The following is a 19,175-nucleotide window of genomic DNA, read 5'->3' as shown; positions in this document are numbered from 1 at the left end:
TTTTACGAGAAAAGGTTGGAAAAATCGGTTTCATGAGCTTTGTAAAAGTGGGCTCAGACAATAAGATATACAAGTATACGTACATTGGTTACCAATGCTAGTTCGACCGCTTCGGTGGCTAAATGGTTAGAGCGTCCACTTCGAAGTCGGGATCAAGCCTGGGTCGAGTCATACCAAAAACTTTAAAATGGTATTTGCTGCTGCCTTGCTTGGCACTCAGCACCTATAGGTTAGAGCCAAAAAATGACTGGCTGGTCCGTTGTCCGTATATTGTGACTAAGTGGGGTGCCTTGTCTGGTGTCTTCGGCATGATACTTCAGAGCCGGCAGCACTTTTGCGGCATACACTCACCTTGCTACAAGACACAATATATGTACACACACCTAATGACTCCGTCGTCGTCATGTGATTGAAAAAGTGTTATGTACGACGTTAAACCCCAAGCATGCATACAAATGCTAGGATGACAATATCCGAAGAACAATTATCCCTTTATTTATTTATTTGATTGGTGTTTTACGCCGTACTCAAGAATATTTCACTTATACGACGGCGGCCAGCATTATTGTGGGAGGAAACCGGGCAGAGCCCGGGGGAAACCAACGACCATCTCGCAGGTTGCTGACAGATCTTCCCACTTACGGCCGGAGAGGAAGCCAGCATGAGCTGGACTTGAACTCACAGCGACCGCACTGGTGAGAGGCTCCTGGGTCATTACGCTGCGCTAGCGCGCAAACCGACTGGTCCACGGAGACCCCAATTATCCCTTAAAGGTATAGTATATGGGGCCATTGATACAGTTTTTGTAACACGTACCTGTTCATATATACTGTTGTACTCAAGGTAAAACCCCGTAAAGCCGACAATACAATAACCGAATAATAATAGCGAAGTATGAAGTATTTTCGACCGGAACAAGAAAGCTACAGTGGTCACCTTCACATACTTCAGTCCTATTTCTCGTAACTGGTTTTTGGAAAAGACGTTGTCTAAGTTATACTGCCATACAAAAGTTGACGTCAGTTACGAGAAAAATTACGAAATATTGATTTAAGACGTTTTGTGAAAATCCTGGTCGCACTATATATAGATCGACTATCTGCAATTTTATGTCGGAAACTTGGTTAGATAGGTTTCTGGAGAGGTGCGGTAGCGGACTAAACGCAGATTCCTTACTGCTCCTTTCGTCTATACAGATGTGCCAAAATACCTTACCTGTGAATAAGTGAAATGGATCTGGACTATTGCCATGAAGTAAACACACACACATCGTACAAAATAAATCAACTTAGTGTCAGATTTCAATACCTTAATAAATGGAATGTATGTATTTTTAAAACAGCAATAGAAATTAATAACCATAAAATCACCAATATACATGGAGTTTAATATAACAATATAATATAACAGTTTACCTACAGTTATATATGCACATGTATATGATATTTTCAACAGTGCGTTACACTTATGACAATTTCAAAATTACCTGTATAAAACACATCCGCCAAGATCAATGCCAAGAGAATAAAATCATATACAAAGATGCTGGAAGATCACAATGCTATTTATACCGGCCATATTGAATATTTTTGCAAAAATATTGGTGATTCTCTCCCTGTAACAATATACTTTTACATGTTAATGTACAACACTGTTTGCTTAATATACCTGAAAATACAAAATACAAGTACACAATCAGCTGTATTTTTAGTGCAGATAGCGATAGAAAATTCCATCTGTAGGTTGAAGTCTGGTTGGCTGGTTGGGGTTCAGGTCGGTGTCAACGGCTCTGGTGAAAGTGTCTAGCTTTAGGTTTGAGTTTCCTGGAAATTCTTGTACGCTGAGTTAGTGTTTGGAAGCAAAGGTTTGGGGTTAGCCCCAATCCCTGTTTGTTCTATAGCGTTATTTTCGTGTTATGTTACATGAACCACATGCACTTGGTTGACCCCAAACACTTCTTCAATCTGAATTCGCTCAGTATTCCAATGAAATTCAAATTAGAGCATTACTGTATGTTAGACTGCATGCTGTTTGAATATGTACACTTGTATAATTATAAATTATGCAAATGTTGATTTCTTTGTCAGTTGGGTTTGTGAACAGATTTTATAAACTATGTTGGTACATAATCGGCTTAACTTATAACACGCAAAATACGCGGAATAAGGAAAGTATTACGTTTAGTTACAAACTAATTATTGTATAATTTTTAATCATATATTTAAATTGTATTTGAATATGACATTAAAACAATCACACCTACTTCAAGCATAGAACATTTATAAGAGTTTTTGAATTAACATCAAATTTCTTCAACACAATGTGTCATAAAAATCTGATTTCTTGACGGTACAGATAATCTAATTTTGTTATTAATAGTGTTAGTCATGAAATAACGAAAATTGTCAGGAATACTATAATAATCCCTTCTGTTAGGTCTCATCAAAACACTAAAAAACCTGTGAATATTCAAACCTTCCCAATAAGCAATATACATGCAGTACATCGAAGTATACTTATATTTTACAACGTGAGAGAGCTGTTACCTGGAAAAATATGGGAAGCATAAGAAAATTAATTTTTCTCCTACAACTTTTTACTTAGTTCCGATATACAGCTGATTTTGTTTCTAAATTTGACTTAAGGATGAAAATAAAGCCACGATCCAATTCAAAAGAACAAATTTTAAATTTTGATTGTGCAAAACGAGTGTCAGATAGTTTTACGTACTTTTACACAACGGTGCTTCAGCTTTACTGTTGTACAGATGTGTGTTCACATTTTGTTATCCTTTTACGGCTCAGGAATATCATTTTTTTTTTGTTATGGGAGGTATTATGAAAGACAATGAATATGTGACAGACAGTGAATCATCATTCATGGTTAAGCCGAAATTTCTGTTATCACTAACCTTACCTTTTGTAACTGTCATCCGTTTAATTTAACTGGCACTGAAAATTACCTGGTCCAATTTCAAGGCAATAAAACAATTCTGCTGCAGTAAGAGCAAACCTTTGCGTAAGATGGTACTAAAATTATATTTGTCATCAATAAAGCCTAGAGAAAATGCATACTGTTAACAACAATACATAAGAAAATAAAAGTGAACAATTACTTTGAATATTTGTTGATTTGCTGGCCTCCATCGATTCTATACGACTTGTGCGCCCGCCATCTGCAGACCTAAAACAAAGCAAGAGGCATGTAAGGACGCTGAGAGAAAAGTTTGGGTCAACAGACTCAAAAATCTGAGTTATACAACTGAGCTAGTTCAACTCATCTGGTTATATTGTATAGAATTTGCATGACAGAATCATGTGCACCTGTAGTATCTCTCCTGGAACCGATATTGATAGTGTATATGGTCTCCTTCTGATTATTCTCGAGTTGATGAAACATGTTCTCTCTCTTAAGGCTGTTACGGATCACCTTGTGATGTTATAACATCTCGTGTTTGTATCCGAAACTTAGTGTTATATTCAAGGTAAATTAACAATTGTAACTGTCGCTTTCAAATCGATATACACACTGTACCTCGTTCTAAACTGAACTCTTCCAGATAGAGATATCCCTTTTTCTGAGCACCAGGTTTCACCCCCATCTGAGCTGTGTTCTACCACCAGGCCAGGAAACGCCACATTAGTTGAGAGTTTGTTGCCAACAAGACTGTAGGAAGAAATAAATACAGCAAGTGTATACTTTATTACTTAGATCCCTATAAAATTCGTTCAGTATATTCAAAAACCTACGCTTAAAGGGATACAGAATCTACGCTGATTGACTGACAATGGAGATAGGGTCTCCTGGGTTAAACTATGCAACCTTAGTCACGCTTGAATAAATATGCCATACCTAAAATTCAGCTTAGGCTAGCTCTGGGCACTCAATCAGAATGTATTCTGTATCCCTTTAAATACCCGAAGAATAAGCCCAGGGCAGATTGGTATTACCTGATTACCTAAGTTTTTATCATATACTCCATACTCATATAGCAATTAATATAACCTTACATTCAATACAGTTGCTTTATTATATAACACAAGTAAGCTTAGCTTACATTAAACGTCCCCAGGTGTTATATCTGTGTTAAGTTTACTGCATGAAGCTTTTGTTTTTCCGGTTGACGACCTGAACAGCGATTGAATACCCGGCGTAATATATAAAAACACATCTCTTACTGCGCGCCTGGTTGAGGGACACGATATTTCACTCCTAGATTATCAAGCCTCTTCAGTTCCCTGTAGCCCAACGTGTTGGCGAACTTTTCCCAATCTGCGTTGCGCATTTTTTTCCTCTTGTTCACGTCCTTGACATCTTCCCAGTCAGCCTTGTGCCAAGCTCTCTCGGCAAGCGCGAGTAACCGCGGGAAGATCATGTAATCGGTCTGTTCGTCTGTCCGGACCGTCTCTGACCAAAGGTGGCCTTGCATGCCTATATGTCAGGGGAATAAACCGTGCATTAAATCGGAGTCTGATGAACTGCGTAAAGGACATTGATACCAGTGAAACAGTGTACTTCATGGGTATATTCTGATGTCCATATAACCTAAATCAGTTCAGAAAGATTTTAAGAGTTTATACTTCTGCAAGGAATTCCCTTTTAGATCAACAAATCTTTAATGTTAGGACGTGGAAAAATATTTTCAAGTATGAAGAAGTATCTATGCGTCGCAACAGACATTCGTATATCAACCGTCAAACAATAAGGACATTCCGGGTTAATAATCGCAAGGCCAATTCCCAAAACCATGTATAACACAAACTACTAAAGAACTAAGAAAGTATATAAAGTACAATAATAGGACTGAATCATGCAGAGAAGCGGTGAACAGTTTTCAGTGATGGTGGAAAGACGCAAGGTATGTTCTGAGCGACTGAGTGAAGTCAGTATTCAAATCGTGTACCATGCTGGAATATAAGTTGTCGATAACAAAACACCTACCTCAGTTGCGCTTTGATTGGAATTGTTTAACGTGGTGATCTAATTCAACACGATGAATATACACGCCTCAGCGCCGGGTTAAGCGGAATTATATACACTCATGAAGGAGAACGTCAGAGATTCTGGACGCTTTGTCCATATTATTTACAAGAAAAGTATTTACCCACTGAAAAAATTAAGAAACTTGGAGTGAAGGCGTTTGATGGAATAACCTTGACACACTAGTTTTAACAGCAATAACTTGTGACTTTAATTTAAATCGTCACACAATATACAGGATCTAGCAAATGCTACAAGTTTATGGATGCTACAAGTTTATGGATTTTGGTGCAAATGCACACAAAGTATAGCAACCTTGAGACAAGGACATGTACATAAATGGTACCTGGACATATAAACGATATGAAGACAACATTTTGAAAAAAAAGGTATGATCTTCTGGCTTTATGTTATCGATCAGACCACATTTATGTATACAGGCCAAGGAACAAAATCGAGACCACTGTTTGTGGACCCCAATTCATCTGCAAACTCTTGCTTTTCATTCAATTTTGCCTATTGTACAATATTAACGTATTGTACTTGTACATACTCTATTTCTGATGCAATAATTATATAAACCATGGCGTTAAACAACAATCAAACAAACAAGTAAAAAAAAAAAAATAAAATAAATATTTGTTTATGCTTTGCACACGTGTACACTGTCTTAATATCTTGTTTCAATACTGGTATTTTCTCTTCCATACATGCATGTGTTGAAAATAAAAGGTTCAGCTTCTTGTTTGCATTTGTTATTATCTGACCGTGCGCCGCGCCAGGCCAAGTTCATATGGTTCGTTTTCAATACTAGAGACTAAGTTTGTAAGCATAAGTCCATATTAAAGTATAATTAGAATTTACATGTGCATGTCAAATATAAATAGAACATCAATCTATCCGCGTGTACACGGATGTATTTTTTATTTCGTGACAAGTTGTTCAGTACAACATTGTATCTTGAAGTCAGTGGCTTTTTGAAAGATTACAGACGAAAAGTCACATTATGAAAACGAATGCAATGGAAACATGTGACTGCAAGGTCTTCAAGGAATGAGGAAGATCAGCCTGACAAATGTGGTTAATATATATCGTGGAGAGTCAATAAGCCAACTATCAACGTAGATAAATGTTTGCGAGACATGGTATGAAGTCGAAACCACAGGCATAAGGCCAGGGTATAGCTTAAAACCTGATAACTTTATTTGGGACAAGCGGCCGGGTCACCGTTATTACACTATACGTTGCCAGGTAAATAAAGATCTTCTATTTGCACAATGAAACTAGAATACACGGCGTTGACTAAGTAAACTGTTTGCTAGCTCTTGCAGTGGGAATTATGATGCCTACGTCTTCAAAGACTTCTTGCAACATATACTGTACACAGATCAAAGCAAAGAGTTAATCTCTTTCCTACAGGTAGAAAAAGCTTTCACGATATTATCTGTCTTATTTCATCTTTTCGTTATAAGTATGCCTGTCTTCAGAAACGTAACAGTTGTTTATAAAAAAAATCCACACAGCTTTTTCGTGAGAAAGCATGTCAATAACTAATGAACTACCTGTTTAAATTACCTTCGACATTTTCCGGGTTTAACAACGGGACACATTGGCTAACCCCTTTAACTTCTTTACATAGTTCCTCTTCTGTCAAAACTGCGCCCATCCGGGTGTAGTCTACGTTGGCATAAAGGTTGTCTGGCATAAAACCGAACGTTTTCCGGGTGTCCGTGAACCTCGGTGCCCAGTAGTAGCCCCGTTCCTCCGGATCTGGCTCGTATGGATGGTCAAAGTACAAGTGGGTTGCTTGAGCCATCACAACCTGAACATCATAAGCATTAATTAGATATTCCTCGATTTTTATTCTGTCAACTATAACTAGCCTGATTTTTCATCCGAATTAATGATTCGGATTCAGCAATAATTTGGTGGATAATCTAAGGCACTTTGACCCTCATGTTTTAAGTCAATGTTCTCCTTCTCTATCGCAACTATTCTGTGAATATTGTGCATTGTTTCAAGACAATTTTCAGGAGAGAAAAGTCAGGACAATTTTCGTTATATACAGAGAACGTATACCTCTTTTCTTAACCAGATATTATATCCCGCTAATATCAGGTTTTGGAATTTTCCTGATTGCTTTTGTATATATGTATACATTACAGTATAAAATAATAATAATAATATAGCTTACCTTAAAGTTAGCGTTGGCAAGCTTGTGGGGTCTGTTTGAGGCTCCCCACTCCCAGACGTTGTCCCAAGCGTAAGCGTACACGTTCTCATTGGCCAGCTTGTTGATGTCGTAAGGAGAGTTGTCCCTGCCCATCAGTCCGTCCTCCCAGGCGCCCATGTTTACGCCGAACCAAGCTGTAATGTCCGCTATGTTCCGCACCATGTACTCCTTCAGGTCTTTCGCGTCTTGCAGGTTTCGCAGGCGCTCCATAAGGTGTTGGCACTCTGTAGAGTTCTCCCAAGCGCCTTTCGCCACTTCGTCTCCACCGAAATCGAAAATACGCAGCGGGTTGATGTTTTCGTGCATTTCAACCACTTCTCGAACAACATGCCGTATGAAATTGTAGGTGGAATCCATACAAGGGTTAATGGCGTTATCATTGAACATCTGAATGCTTTCGTAAACGGATGTGTCGTTGGGGTCTGTGAGAAGATACTCCCGTGCGTTGGAAGCTTTTCCCTGGCTCATCAGAGCGTCGTGGCGTGCCTGCATAGCAATGATGGCTGCATGACCATGTCCTGGCATGTCAAATTCCGGGATGACTTCAATGTGACGTTCGGCAGCATAACGCAAAATCTCTTGGTATTCAGCAACGGTATAATATCCTGTTCCACTCGACTGGTCTGTCGGCCCTGATCCTAACTGGCTTACCACGCACTGTTTTTCCTCCAGGTCAAAACAACGTTTGCTACCAATCTGGGGAAAAAAAGTGGCACACGATACAGATAAGGTGTGCGTGAAAAGATAATGAGACTATTGAACTAATTGAACGATAGACAGATATCTTGTCGATTATGAGTGTTTTTGACACGATTAATGTATCTACTTTTCTAATTGTATTCAAACATTTAGCAGACAATATAATAAACAATTTGCCGTGCGTAGCAAAGTCTTCCAGCAAAATTCGGATGGTCGTGGGTTTCCCTTCGGCTCTGCACAGTTTCCTCCCACCATAAAGGTGGCCTCCCTCGCATAAGTGAAATATTCTTGAGTATGGCGTAAAACAATGATCAAATAAATCAAATAATTAAATCAAACATAAACCGTTTGATACAAAAATAGCCTTGCATGTTACAAGATGCGTATGTCTTGATTCTGTGCAATATTTTTGCCTTTTATCGTAGGTACATGTAACTCGGTTTCTCACTATAGACAAGAACCTCAAGCTACAAATCGTTCATGTATGTTCATTCCGTACGTCCTGTGGCGGTTCATACCTTTTCAGAATTATTTCTTTCATTTTTTATGTAAACAGGAATTCAACAGGTTCATAACATTGCATCTATTTAAAGCCAAAGTTGTCGTAGGCATCAAGTCTTGATATAAGAATTACTCATTAGGTTCTATTACTCTATAGAACCTAATGTTTAAACTTCATACCGTCGTTAACTCTTTAAGACCAGGAATCTCCAGTCGCCACCCCTCATCATCTGTCAGATGGAAGTAGAATTTGTTGAGTTTGTACATTGCCATAAGATCTAACAGCTTCAACACATACTCCTTGCCGTGGAAGTTTCTTCCAACGTCGAGATGCATGCCTCTGTATGTGTAACGTGGAGCATCCTTGACAGTCACCTCCGGGCACTCCCAATTTTCGTCCATCACATTCATGAGTGACTGAACGCCATAAAAAGCCCCCGTTGATGTATTGGATGTAATCGATACAGACTGGCTGTCTCCGTTTACGCGTAGCTCGTAAGTTTCTGTGCTGTTCGACTGCTTGCCATTTATCATGACGTTTGGTGAACCAACGTGGAAACGTATATAGCGGAAATCTGGAGATTGAGAAACTATCGGAAATCCTAATTTTTCTGAAAAATAAGTACACATAAAGTTGATTAGCTACTTTTCAGGGTTGCTCATTTGTTGACAATTCTTTCAAATTCTTTCCATAAATTTACAGAACAGAGGGGGGGGGGGGAGCACAATACAGTTTTAAGCTTTCTTTCATCTAAAACTACAAGTTAACGAATAAGTGAAGTCAATTTCGTTCTCTAATAATAGTAACTTGTCTTGCCTTATATTGTCATCCCATACTGTCGCGTGCCGTTTTGCATTTATAGGGAAAAAAACTGGTGGCGCCATATTATAGTTGGCCTAGTTGACACGTGTAACCATTGATATATACTCTTCAGAAATACATCGAGGACAAATGCTACGAATCAGGAATAGACAACGATTTAAGTAGATGCACTAGCACAAACGTAATCATTACTGCAAGTTTTGAGAAAACAAGAAATGATACAAATATAAATCATACTTGATAGGAACTGAGCTGAACTGTTCAGAGCCGTGTCTTGATCATCTACCACGATCACCCAGTCGTGAGTTCCGAAGTAAACCTTCTTTTTGTCGTTTTTTTGAACAAGAACCGGTGTGGGAATGATCAGCAGGGGAGCTTCTCCTAAATCGTTGACGTCATTGAACGTGTGGCGTACTCGCAATGAGTATGGGTCGTACGTGTCTGTCTGTCGCTGCCCGTCTTCAGATACGAAGTCCATACGTTTCCACTGGCGAGGTTTCACGAAGTCAGCCACGAAGTCTAACTTCTCTCCGGCCGTGCTGCTGACTGTGCGGGCATCCAGTCCTGAAGTACCAGACACGACATACCAGTTTGGCATATAATCCGTCCTAGCAACTTGCCAATTCACGCCAAGGAATGTGATCTTGGTCTCGCCATTAGGAGAAATGTCCCGGAAGCTGTCTGTGGGCTCCATTCGATGTAGGCAACCACTCACATGCGTGAAGTTGACGCCATACTGGAGGTAGTCCCATGTTTCAGGCTCTCCTTCGTCCGGTCTGTCGATATGGCGGATGAAGCAGAAGTACAAGGCCCAGTCACCGCCTCTTATCACCTCCGTTCCAGCATTTTTTAGGGTCAACTCTGCTCTGAAATGTTGTAGTTCAGAGATCAAATTGTCCACAGTTTTTATTTTGATCTCTAAATACGTCCCCATATAATCCAGCTCTGCTTGTGTCACACTGGCAACTGAAATAACAAGGAATAAGGATTTCACCTCAATTTGATAATGTCTAGCTCAGTACAAAGAAAATCCATCATAACTGAAGCCAGATTATATTAAAACAATGTATATTCAGATAATCGGTGATAAAGTCAGCTTAAGCGCTTTTACGTTAATCTCTCGGAAACATCTTATTTTGCATTTTACTTAATACATGGTAAACATTATCATGAGTCACGAGTGTTTAAAATGCAGTATGTACACAGTAATATAACGGATATAGATAGTACATATCTCACTGAAAAATTTATCAAGAAAGACATTTTCAGTTCTTAAAATGCGCCATTCACTGTTAACTCAGCTTAAATACATATCATAAGTGTCCGCCCCAGATTATTACAGTATAAAAGTCACTGTGTACACTCACTGAACAAGTACGACCTTCTTTTACTCAGGGGGCCTCTGTGACTGTGGGGGATAGCACGCTAACATGGCGCAATGACCCAGGAGCCTCTCACCGGTGCGGTCGTTGTGCGTGCTCATCTTCCAGCAACCTGCGGATAGTCGTGGGTTTCCCCCGGGCTCTGTCCGTTTTCCTCCGACCATAATGCTGGCCGTCGTCGTATAAGTAAAATATTCTTGAATACGGTGTAAAACATCAATGAAATAAAAAAAATAAATAAACATGAAGGCTTTTTTCAGAGATAGTCTTTTATCCTCGTCCGAATGTTATGTCTGTAATGAAATGTTGGTTCCCCAAAATCGAACATGTGCCGATCAATTACAATCTATGTATCCCAGGTTAAATAGATCTCGGCCAGTATCTGTGCAGTCATGCTGGAATAAGGCTGGGTTGAACAGATGACGCATCTAGTATAGCAGTGTGTAGTTAGTATGGGTTTAGTGTTTACGAGTATAATACTTCGAATAGAGAGGCGATCATATTTTCATGTTGATCACCAACAGACGACCTAATATGAGGCAGCACCCCAATTAATCCATGCAATTAAAAGTTTTAACAGGATGTACCCAATAATATACTCTCAAAAAATAATAATCTGTCAAATTTAACAGGAAGTCCGTTGCCTGAGTTATACTAGAGTATATTCTACTATAATTTATTGCAGCAGATTATTCTGTTAAATAATCTATCTATATGTCTATATACAGAATATTCTGTCGAATAGGACAGAATATTGTGCTATAATAGAATATTGTGTTATAATAACAGAATACATTCTAACATCACTCACTTACGAAGACGACTTATAATGCTTATAATTACATGCTCTGAATTAAGTATAATGCCGAAGACATTCATCCCAGTCACATATTACTGATATCTGTCAACCAGTCCTGTTCTCTTGCGCTAGTCTCTCAGTGCTGAGCGCCAAGGTCGTGCATATGTGATCGACGATCATACCTTCGTTGATATATAGCCCCCTATATTTAACTGCATGATGTCAGTTTATCTCACACATAATAAGTACTTCGGTGCGGAGAGATGTCAGCAAACCCTACTCTCTTATACGCCATGTTAACACTTACATTGGCCTTTGAACAACGAAAGTTGGATGTATATATATACATCGTGCTAGGGGATATCATAGAGCTTAGATGATAACCTTTACCCTTCTATAGGTAGAACAAACGGTCAGTTGCCATGCAGGCCTTCAGTAAGCAGCTTTTACAATCACATTACAAAAAGTTTTGTTTACCGCTAGAGAAGGAAGTGCTTAACTGAACAAACGCTCTCGGTTATTTTTTTAAATATACTGACCATGAAAATCTATATTCTGTCCTGAGAAGGAGCGCCAGTCATTCCTCTGACATGTTTATGAGGGCGTGAAAGTAAATGCCGTACACAGTTAGAAAGAAATCCAATTGCGTTTCATTTGAAACAGCTGGAAAATGTATCCCCATAGAGACAAGTGTAAAGATGCTCTTAGATTCCTTACACACACAAAGACGGGCACATAACATATCAGTCAAGACTTCATTGCTTTTATTTTTAAAGGGCAAATAAAGATTGTTCTCCGATAGAGATGTAAACAATTGCACAGACGCGGTGACAATGATAAGTATATTTTAAAAGTGAGTGTGGAATGTATCTCATCTCACACCCCATGTTATTTTGTCAGCGGTTCTTGTGCATGAAGCTAAAGAACTGACCGAAAGTGTTGTTAGCTATGACAAGAACGCTACGTTATCGGCTCGGATGCATAAGCCGTGTGATCTCTGCAAATTTACACTATCGTCGTTTGTTGGCTGAAATCCCGGATGTTAGAATACACAAATTTATGCATCAATACTCTTGCATAAAAAATATCCGCAAGCACAGGAAAGGTTTCGTCAAGAAAATCTTCACGAATAACTTCATGGAGATTTAGCTACGTGTTGCAATTTATAAAAGATCAAAATAATCAGTCGTACTTTATTTTACACTGAAGATTTAGATTAATACATGTTTTGGACATTTGGTAGTGGGACGCTATCTACACGTGCTTATAAGCAAAGAAGTTTGCCACCACCAAGACTTCAAGACGAAATTTAGATAAACGTAAAAAGGTTAACGTTGCCGTTGTCCTACAGTCCCGATGATAAGCAGTGATTTACTTGAGGGTAACTGTACGAAGTATGCGTGGCGCATTACCTGTGCCAATTGGGACAATCTAAAATATCCAACTCCAGTAATGTACAAGCTTGCTGTCAAGATAGATCTGTACGCTGTGTAAGCCCTGGTCCAGCATCTTTGTTCAGGGCCTCGACGCACGGAGAGGTATTCTAACCACGTGCAAATGTGACCCAGGGCGCACAACCAGTAACGATGTGCGTCGAACGATGTGCACACACGGAACACTTTCTCTCTCTCTTTATACCTATATAGTTGTTCTATGGCTGACTGGAAGCAAGATAAATGTTTGTTTGGATGGGCCTGGGATGGGCCTGGGTTATGATTAATGCAGACTATTATACAAGTCTATACATAGGCCCAATTAAAACCATAGTACTCCACGAAAAATAACGTTTACATTTTTCTCATTTCTAGGATCCTTTCAAAGTCATTTGTAACAATACCTTGTAATGCATTTATATCAATGGCTTCGTTAGGTGAAGGTACACGAGTGGAATGCAAGACGATCCTGGCTCGACAATTTGGCTCGATTCTTATACATTTGCGATACAGTGAGTTTTTCCTTCTCACATCTACATGAAGGTGAATATACTTTAATTTAATACACTTGTATACATTGCCTATACATATACGGAACCGTGGAATTTAAGGCCTCAACATCGTCGCTATTGGTAGTAGATGTTGTTTAATATAATGCTCTCAACAGTATCTAGATTTCCTTGAAATCGCGTGAAAAACTGATTCACTTTATTCACTGACAAGCATTCAGACCTACAATTTATGTCACATATTTACAAAGTCTCTTACGAAACTTAAACCATGAAGTTATGCTGAAAATATTTCTACTGAGCACAACTGTAAACAAGAAAGCTTGGGCGCGTGATATTTTAGGCTGGGGTGTTTTTTTCAGAGATCATTTAATGAAAGCAATGTCACCTTTCTCATTAAAATGGTCGCACCAAGTCTGTGACGTACGTGACTAGTGCTGACCACGCCTCTGCTGCGACTCGTAACATGCACACAAAGATGGCTGCCGTTTGTTGATAAAGATGCCCGTGTCACAGGTACATGAGACCACTTGGAGAGGCTTGTTCGTTGTGTACACAGTGAGTTTTCAACCTGAAGTAAATGCGGATTAGACAGCGAGCGACTGACAAATGTTGAGAATTCGTGGTATTCTCGACAAACCAAGTATTATATCTTGCTTGAAACACCGATACCAAAAGCGATTTAGCCGAGAGACATATAGGCCTACAGAGATACGTACGCCTCGTACAGACGTACGGTTTGCTTAGATATAAACTATAATCTCTGGCCCTTAATGATACTTGTGGTTGAATAAAATAGAAAATTGTTTCTAGTCTTACTGAATGTAAAACTATACACTCGTATAAACATGCATCATACATGCAGGTAGATGCAATATTTTATATGCTGATGAACTGAGAACTTCAGAGTGAAAACAACAGAGATTGGCCAGATCTAGTCCAATCCTTATCGAGTTTCATGTGGGTTTCAGTTGTGGAAGCGGGTACCGCGCTTGGAGCATAAATTATAATATTTGCAGTATATAAAAACTATGGTATTCTCAAAAAAATAATCTGCTAAATTTATGTTGTGTTATAATAACAGAATGCCTTCTAGCGTCACACAGATTATTTTGTGTGTGAAGGTTGAATATTTTTCTAGTGAGAGGTAAAAACACCAAGCGTCAAGTGGTTATCATTTCCACCTTCACGAGAAAAAAAAATTTATGATATCCAATATTCCCTATGCAATATTCTGTTTATTATTTATCTTTTGACAATATCGTGATTTTGTGTATTTGAACAAGTTTAAGCAATGTTTTAGCTGTAGGCCTTCACATACCTGTATTTATAGCGTGACAACGCACATGACGTTGAGTCTTCTTGCGTGACGTAAGAAAAATGTTTAAGTTGACTGAACTCGTATTAAGACGTCATTCTTCTAAGCTCGGATAATAAGGTCACAGAACAAAATGTTTCTTTTTGACGTCTTGGGGTCGGGGAGTGTAATAACAAAAGGGATGTCTAACATTAGTCAGTCAGATATCACTTTTATCAGTGAAGGAAATCCTTACATTTCACCTTTATATACATAATAAATAGAGGGTATTTTACCTGTAGGCCGTCGCAAACTTAACTGATGAAACTGAGGAAATGATTCTACTTTGTATGCAAGCCACCTCCATGCATCATATATAGATCTTGCACTTGAATGAAGCATCAGTCAGATACGAAATCTATGGCAAATGTGGGATTATTCAGTACTGCAGCTCTACTATATCGAGGGGGCCTCCGTGGCTCAGTTGGTTAGCGCGCTAGCGAAGCGTAATGACCCACGAGTCTCTCACCAATGCGGTCGCTGTGAGTTCAAGCCCAGCTCATGCTGGCTTCCTCTCCGGCCGTAAGTGGGAAGGTCTGCCAGCAACCTGCGGATGGTCGTGGGTTTCCCCCGGGCTCTGCCTGGTTTCCATTCACCATAATACTGGCGGCCGTCGTATAAGTGAAATATTCTTGAGTACGGCGTAAAACACCAATCAAATAAATAAATAAATGCTATATTGATGGAGGGACATTCAGCTACAGCGTGAAGCTAACGAAATTGGACGGGTAAAATAGCTGTTTAGACTAGTTGGCTAATCATTACAGAGAACAAAAAAGAAATCGCTAGTGTTCATTGCAAATACAGGTTTAATTCCAATAAATCCTCCCCTCCTTTTCAATATCTAGTTATCCACTACCCCTTATATAGGCTATACTGCTAAATTATGCCCCACGCGAGGGCCCTCACAACATTCAACTGAAATAATTCCGAAATGCTCTGAACGTCTAAGAACTACATACAGAACATAAGCATCGACCCAACAGTCCAACATTCGTATTCGTATATGGTATACAACTGACTTGTAACCCATAACGGACGTTCCAAGTCAATGATCATATGACCTATTTCCAATGCACCTTAAAATACCAGTTCCCAAGTAACTATGTCATGAGTAATTCATAGGTAGTAAGTAAAGCTGGTATCATTATAAGGGAGAAGTCAGCCAACAGTTTTCTATGACGCTGTGAAAACAATCCAATTAAGCTCAAATTTCAAACTTAATCCACGAATTATTCACAGGTGTAGTAATATATGGGTATCTCAGTCGCTTTGATTATGATTTAGAATGGCCCCATTCATGTTATGTATAACATGAATGATTGTATGGCCCCTCGTTACGCTGAATTAGATACCACTATGACCATGCTATAAAACAGATCGTCAAAGTTCACTGGTCACAGCGATGTTCAGCTTCACGATGTGTTGTTTTGTTCCATTTCGCCACAGGAGATCCCATGAGTAGCTACAATACCATATAGGGCCACAAGGTTATATGTTAATCTTTACAGGGTCATCTGCGGTCGCTGTGAGTTCAAGTCCAGCTCATGCTGGCTTCCTCTCCGGTCGTAAGTGGGAAGGTCTGACAGCAACCTGCGGATGGTCGTGGGTTTCCCCCGGGCTGTGCCCGGATGCCACCCACCATAATGCTGGCTTCCGTCGTATAAGTGAAATATTCTTGAGCACGGCGTAAAACACCAATCAAATAAATAAATTACTGGGTCATCCGTCTTCTCGAAGCATATGTTGTTTCAAATTGATGTTTACCGGCATCATGGTACCTCAGCACTGCCTTGCACGCTTAAAAGAAAGGACAGCACTATACCAAATTTATACATGTTTCGATAAAACATCCCACAGCAATTTAAAAAGAATAATTTTCCATTTTAACCAGTCAATCGTGAACTATTTCCTTAGCCCAAGGACGCGTCCGTTTCCGCTTACGTCAAGTGAGCCCTGTTTTGCCTTTTAACCATAGAGCACATCCTGTGGTCTTTTAAGAATTCTTAAGTAAAAGTTTGTTTATTGAGTTACAAAGCACGTCAGAAAAAAATGCCTCTGGCCGATTAAGCCTGTAATTTTCCAAATACAGGCATCACACTGTCGTCGCAGCTCTAAATTTACTCTCCATGCTGTAAGTCCTTTGTATGTTTAGATAAATATATCAAGGACGAGCAACATTTTGTTTTGTTTTATCAGACATACGTGAGGTAGGCCTCACAGACATCTCGCCAATTTCCGTCACGCGTATTTAAACCTGGGGGCCTCCGTGGCTCAGTCGGTTAGCGCGCTAGCGCAGCGTAATGACCCAGGAGCCTCTCACCAGTGCGGTCGCTGTGAGTTCAAGTCCAGCTCATGCTGGCTTCCTCTCAGGCCGTAAGTGGGAAGATCTTTCAGCAACCTGCGGATGGTCGTGGGTTTCCCCCGGGCTGTGCCCGGTTTCCACCCACCATAATGCTGGCCGCCGTCGTATAAGTGAAATATTCTTGAGTACAGCGTAAAACACCAATCAAATAAATAAATAAATAAATTTAAACCTGGATCGTGTAATTTTCTGATGAAATATTCGTATGTACTGTGCCCTAAATATTAATCAATAAATAATTCTAAACTTGAGGAAATTCAGGGTGTTGCCCTTCGTGCCTCTCCTCGTCTGTATATTATGTAGAGTTAGGCAATATCTGGGCGTGCTCTCTATAGTTCCTCCCACTTTCACGCCCGGCAGAACGTCAAAATTCCAGTGTTTTTGCTGCCGTTTGTTTTGCCAACGTGATCCTCTGTCAGGTATCGCTGTCACTCAGCAATTCCTATATACCTGTTTGAGCAGTAGTCAGTAAAATGTCAGGAGAACAGAAAATTTCTTTCACGTATTTTTGCCCTCTGTTGCAACGTGTTATTTGCAAAACGAAGAGATAAACCAGGCATTGAACAAAAGAGTTCAGAATGTATATTTAGTGATGCCAACCACTAAATAATCACGTTTACATCCATCGACGATCTCGCCGACTGCGAGAAGCCACGAGATTCCGTGACTTGTACAAACTTGTCTCATGCAAAAACATCAACTGCCAGATAATATATACATGTTTGTTATTTTCTCCGAATACCATTTTGCACTTAAACTGTCATATTTGTAACTTTCAGTTTTACAGGTGTGGTACGTTTCCAATAATAATGGCAGTTTTCAAAGCTTTCTTCATTCACCTGGACACCTGAATACAACACAATTCACGACATTCAAGAATATGAACAGATTTCAATAAAAATCTTGTGAATGGAATTTTTCCCTGTCCCTTACACACAATATGGATGTGTGAAAAAGTTGTTTTTTTCTCCATTCTGGACAAAAACGTCAACCTCTATAATCAACGCATTCTCCCTCTTTGGGTGAACTCGACACAATGACTTCAACAATAGGAAAGTTAATGATGGTGATCATGTATAGCTGAGCCGTATTCGGCGGGTCACGTAGGTATAAAATACATGTTGGTGTTCATATCACCAAAATACATATGTTTACACGCATTCCTGTGGAAGTACAGCTCATATACATCACCACGTTACATGCCTCTTGACACGTAAGTACGTGATGCCTCCAACCTGGCCGATTTATACTCGCATACAAACATGTCTTATATTCATCACATTTATGACACTTAAAGTGTCACATGAAATGATGTTAATTAAATAATACAGCTGGGGTTTTAAGGCATACAACCTGATGAAATTTCTGCATTGGCCACTGATATAGGCCTGTTCCGAGATTCACAGTAGTTCGTACTGATGCAGAGGTATGTATTGCCGTTATAAAATTTGCTGGTTAGAATTTCATTTTCTGACACGTCAACCACAGTTGCACAACTTGCTGCTGAACGTTGCCATCACGGAGTTGTTTTATAAACAGGTTAAAACATCTATCTGGTTGTGTAATATATAGTGAAGAAAGTCTGCATATGCATAGCTGATATCCTTACGGGGATATTAAATTGATACAAAGCCAATGACATGCACTGGGCTATATACGCTTGCTCCTCAGCGGGTACAATCATGTATACCTATGCTGATCTACTTACCTTTGCGTGTGCACAAGAGCAGGACTAGGATTTGTCCACAGTGAACCAAAAATGTATCCACCTTCATTGTCGGTTTACGTACACCTTTGACCCGTGCTGCCTAATTATCTGCTAACTTTTCTTTTAAGTTACAGAAGAGGTTCTCGAACGTTTACAGCCTTCAAAACATTTTCCTTCGAGATGACAGTATGATGTATTACACGGGAAAATAACGGTCCTCCTGGTTTTCCAACTTGACTACATCCACACGTGTGTTCTTTCCGCTTTCAGCTTTTCGACTTAACCTTTGCTTCCAGTATCGGGTTATAAGTACTGCGCGCTCCGTCCAATCAGCTACAACATAATACGTCGCCACTGTATTAAAGCTAACTCGGCAAGTTTTCGCC

General features: G+C 39.5%; 1 protein-coding gene across 1 annotated transcript; it reads right to left on the bottom strand.

The window, feature by feature from the left end:
* Positions 1–1,366: 1,366 nt before the first annotated feature.
* On the bottom strand, positions 1,367–19,175 carry LOC135469646 (beta-hexosaminidase-like). The gene is made up of 8 exons (XM_064748187.1): positions 18,790–19,175; positions 9,474–10,202; positions 8,594–9,024; positions 7,175–7,909; positions 6,556–6,802; positions 4,179–4,431; positions 3,535–3,666; positions 1,367–3,183 (listed from the first exon to the last, which is right to left on the bottom strand). The coding sequence occupies exons 1-8, from the start codon at positions 18,854–18,856 to the stop codon at positions 3,048–3,050; spliced, it is 2,730 nt and encodes a 909-aa protein (XP_064604257.1). The 5' UTR covers positions 18,857–19,175; the 3' UTR covers positions 1,367–3,047.

Source organism: Liolophura sinensis, chromosome 7 (assembly GCF_032854445.1).
Source record: "Liolophura sinensis isolate JHLJ2023 chromosome 7, CUHK_Ljap_v2, whole genome shotgun sequence".
NCBI classification, from domain to species: domain Eukaryota; kingdom Metazoa; phylum Mollusca; class Polyplacophora; order Chitonida; family Chitonidae; genus Liolophura; species Liolophura sinensis.
Note: the sequence above shows the minus strand (reverse complement) of the source record. Positions and strands in the feature narration are given on the sequence as shown.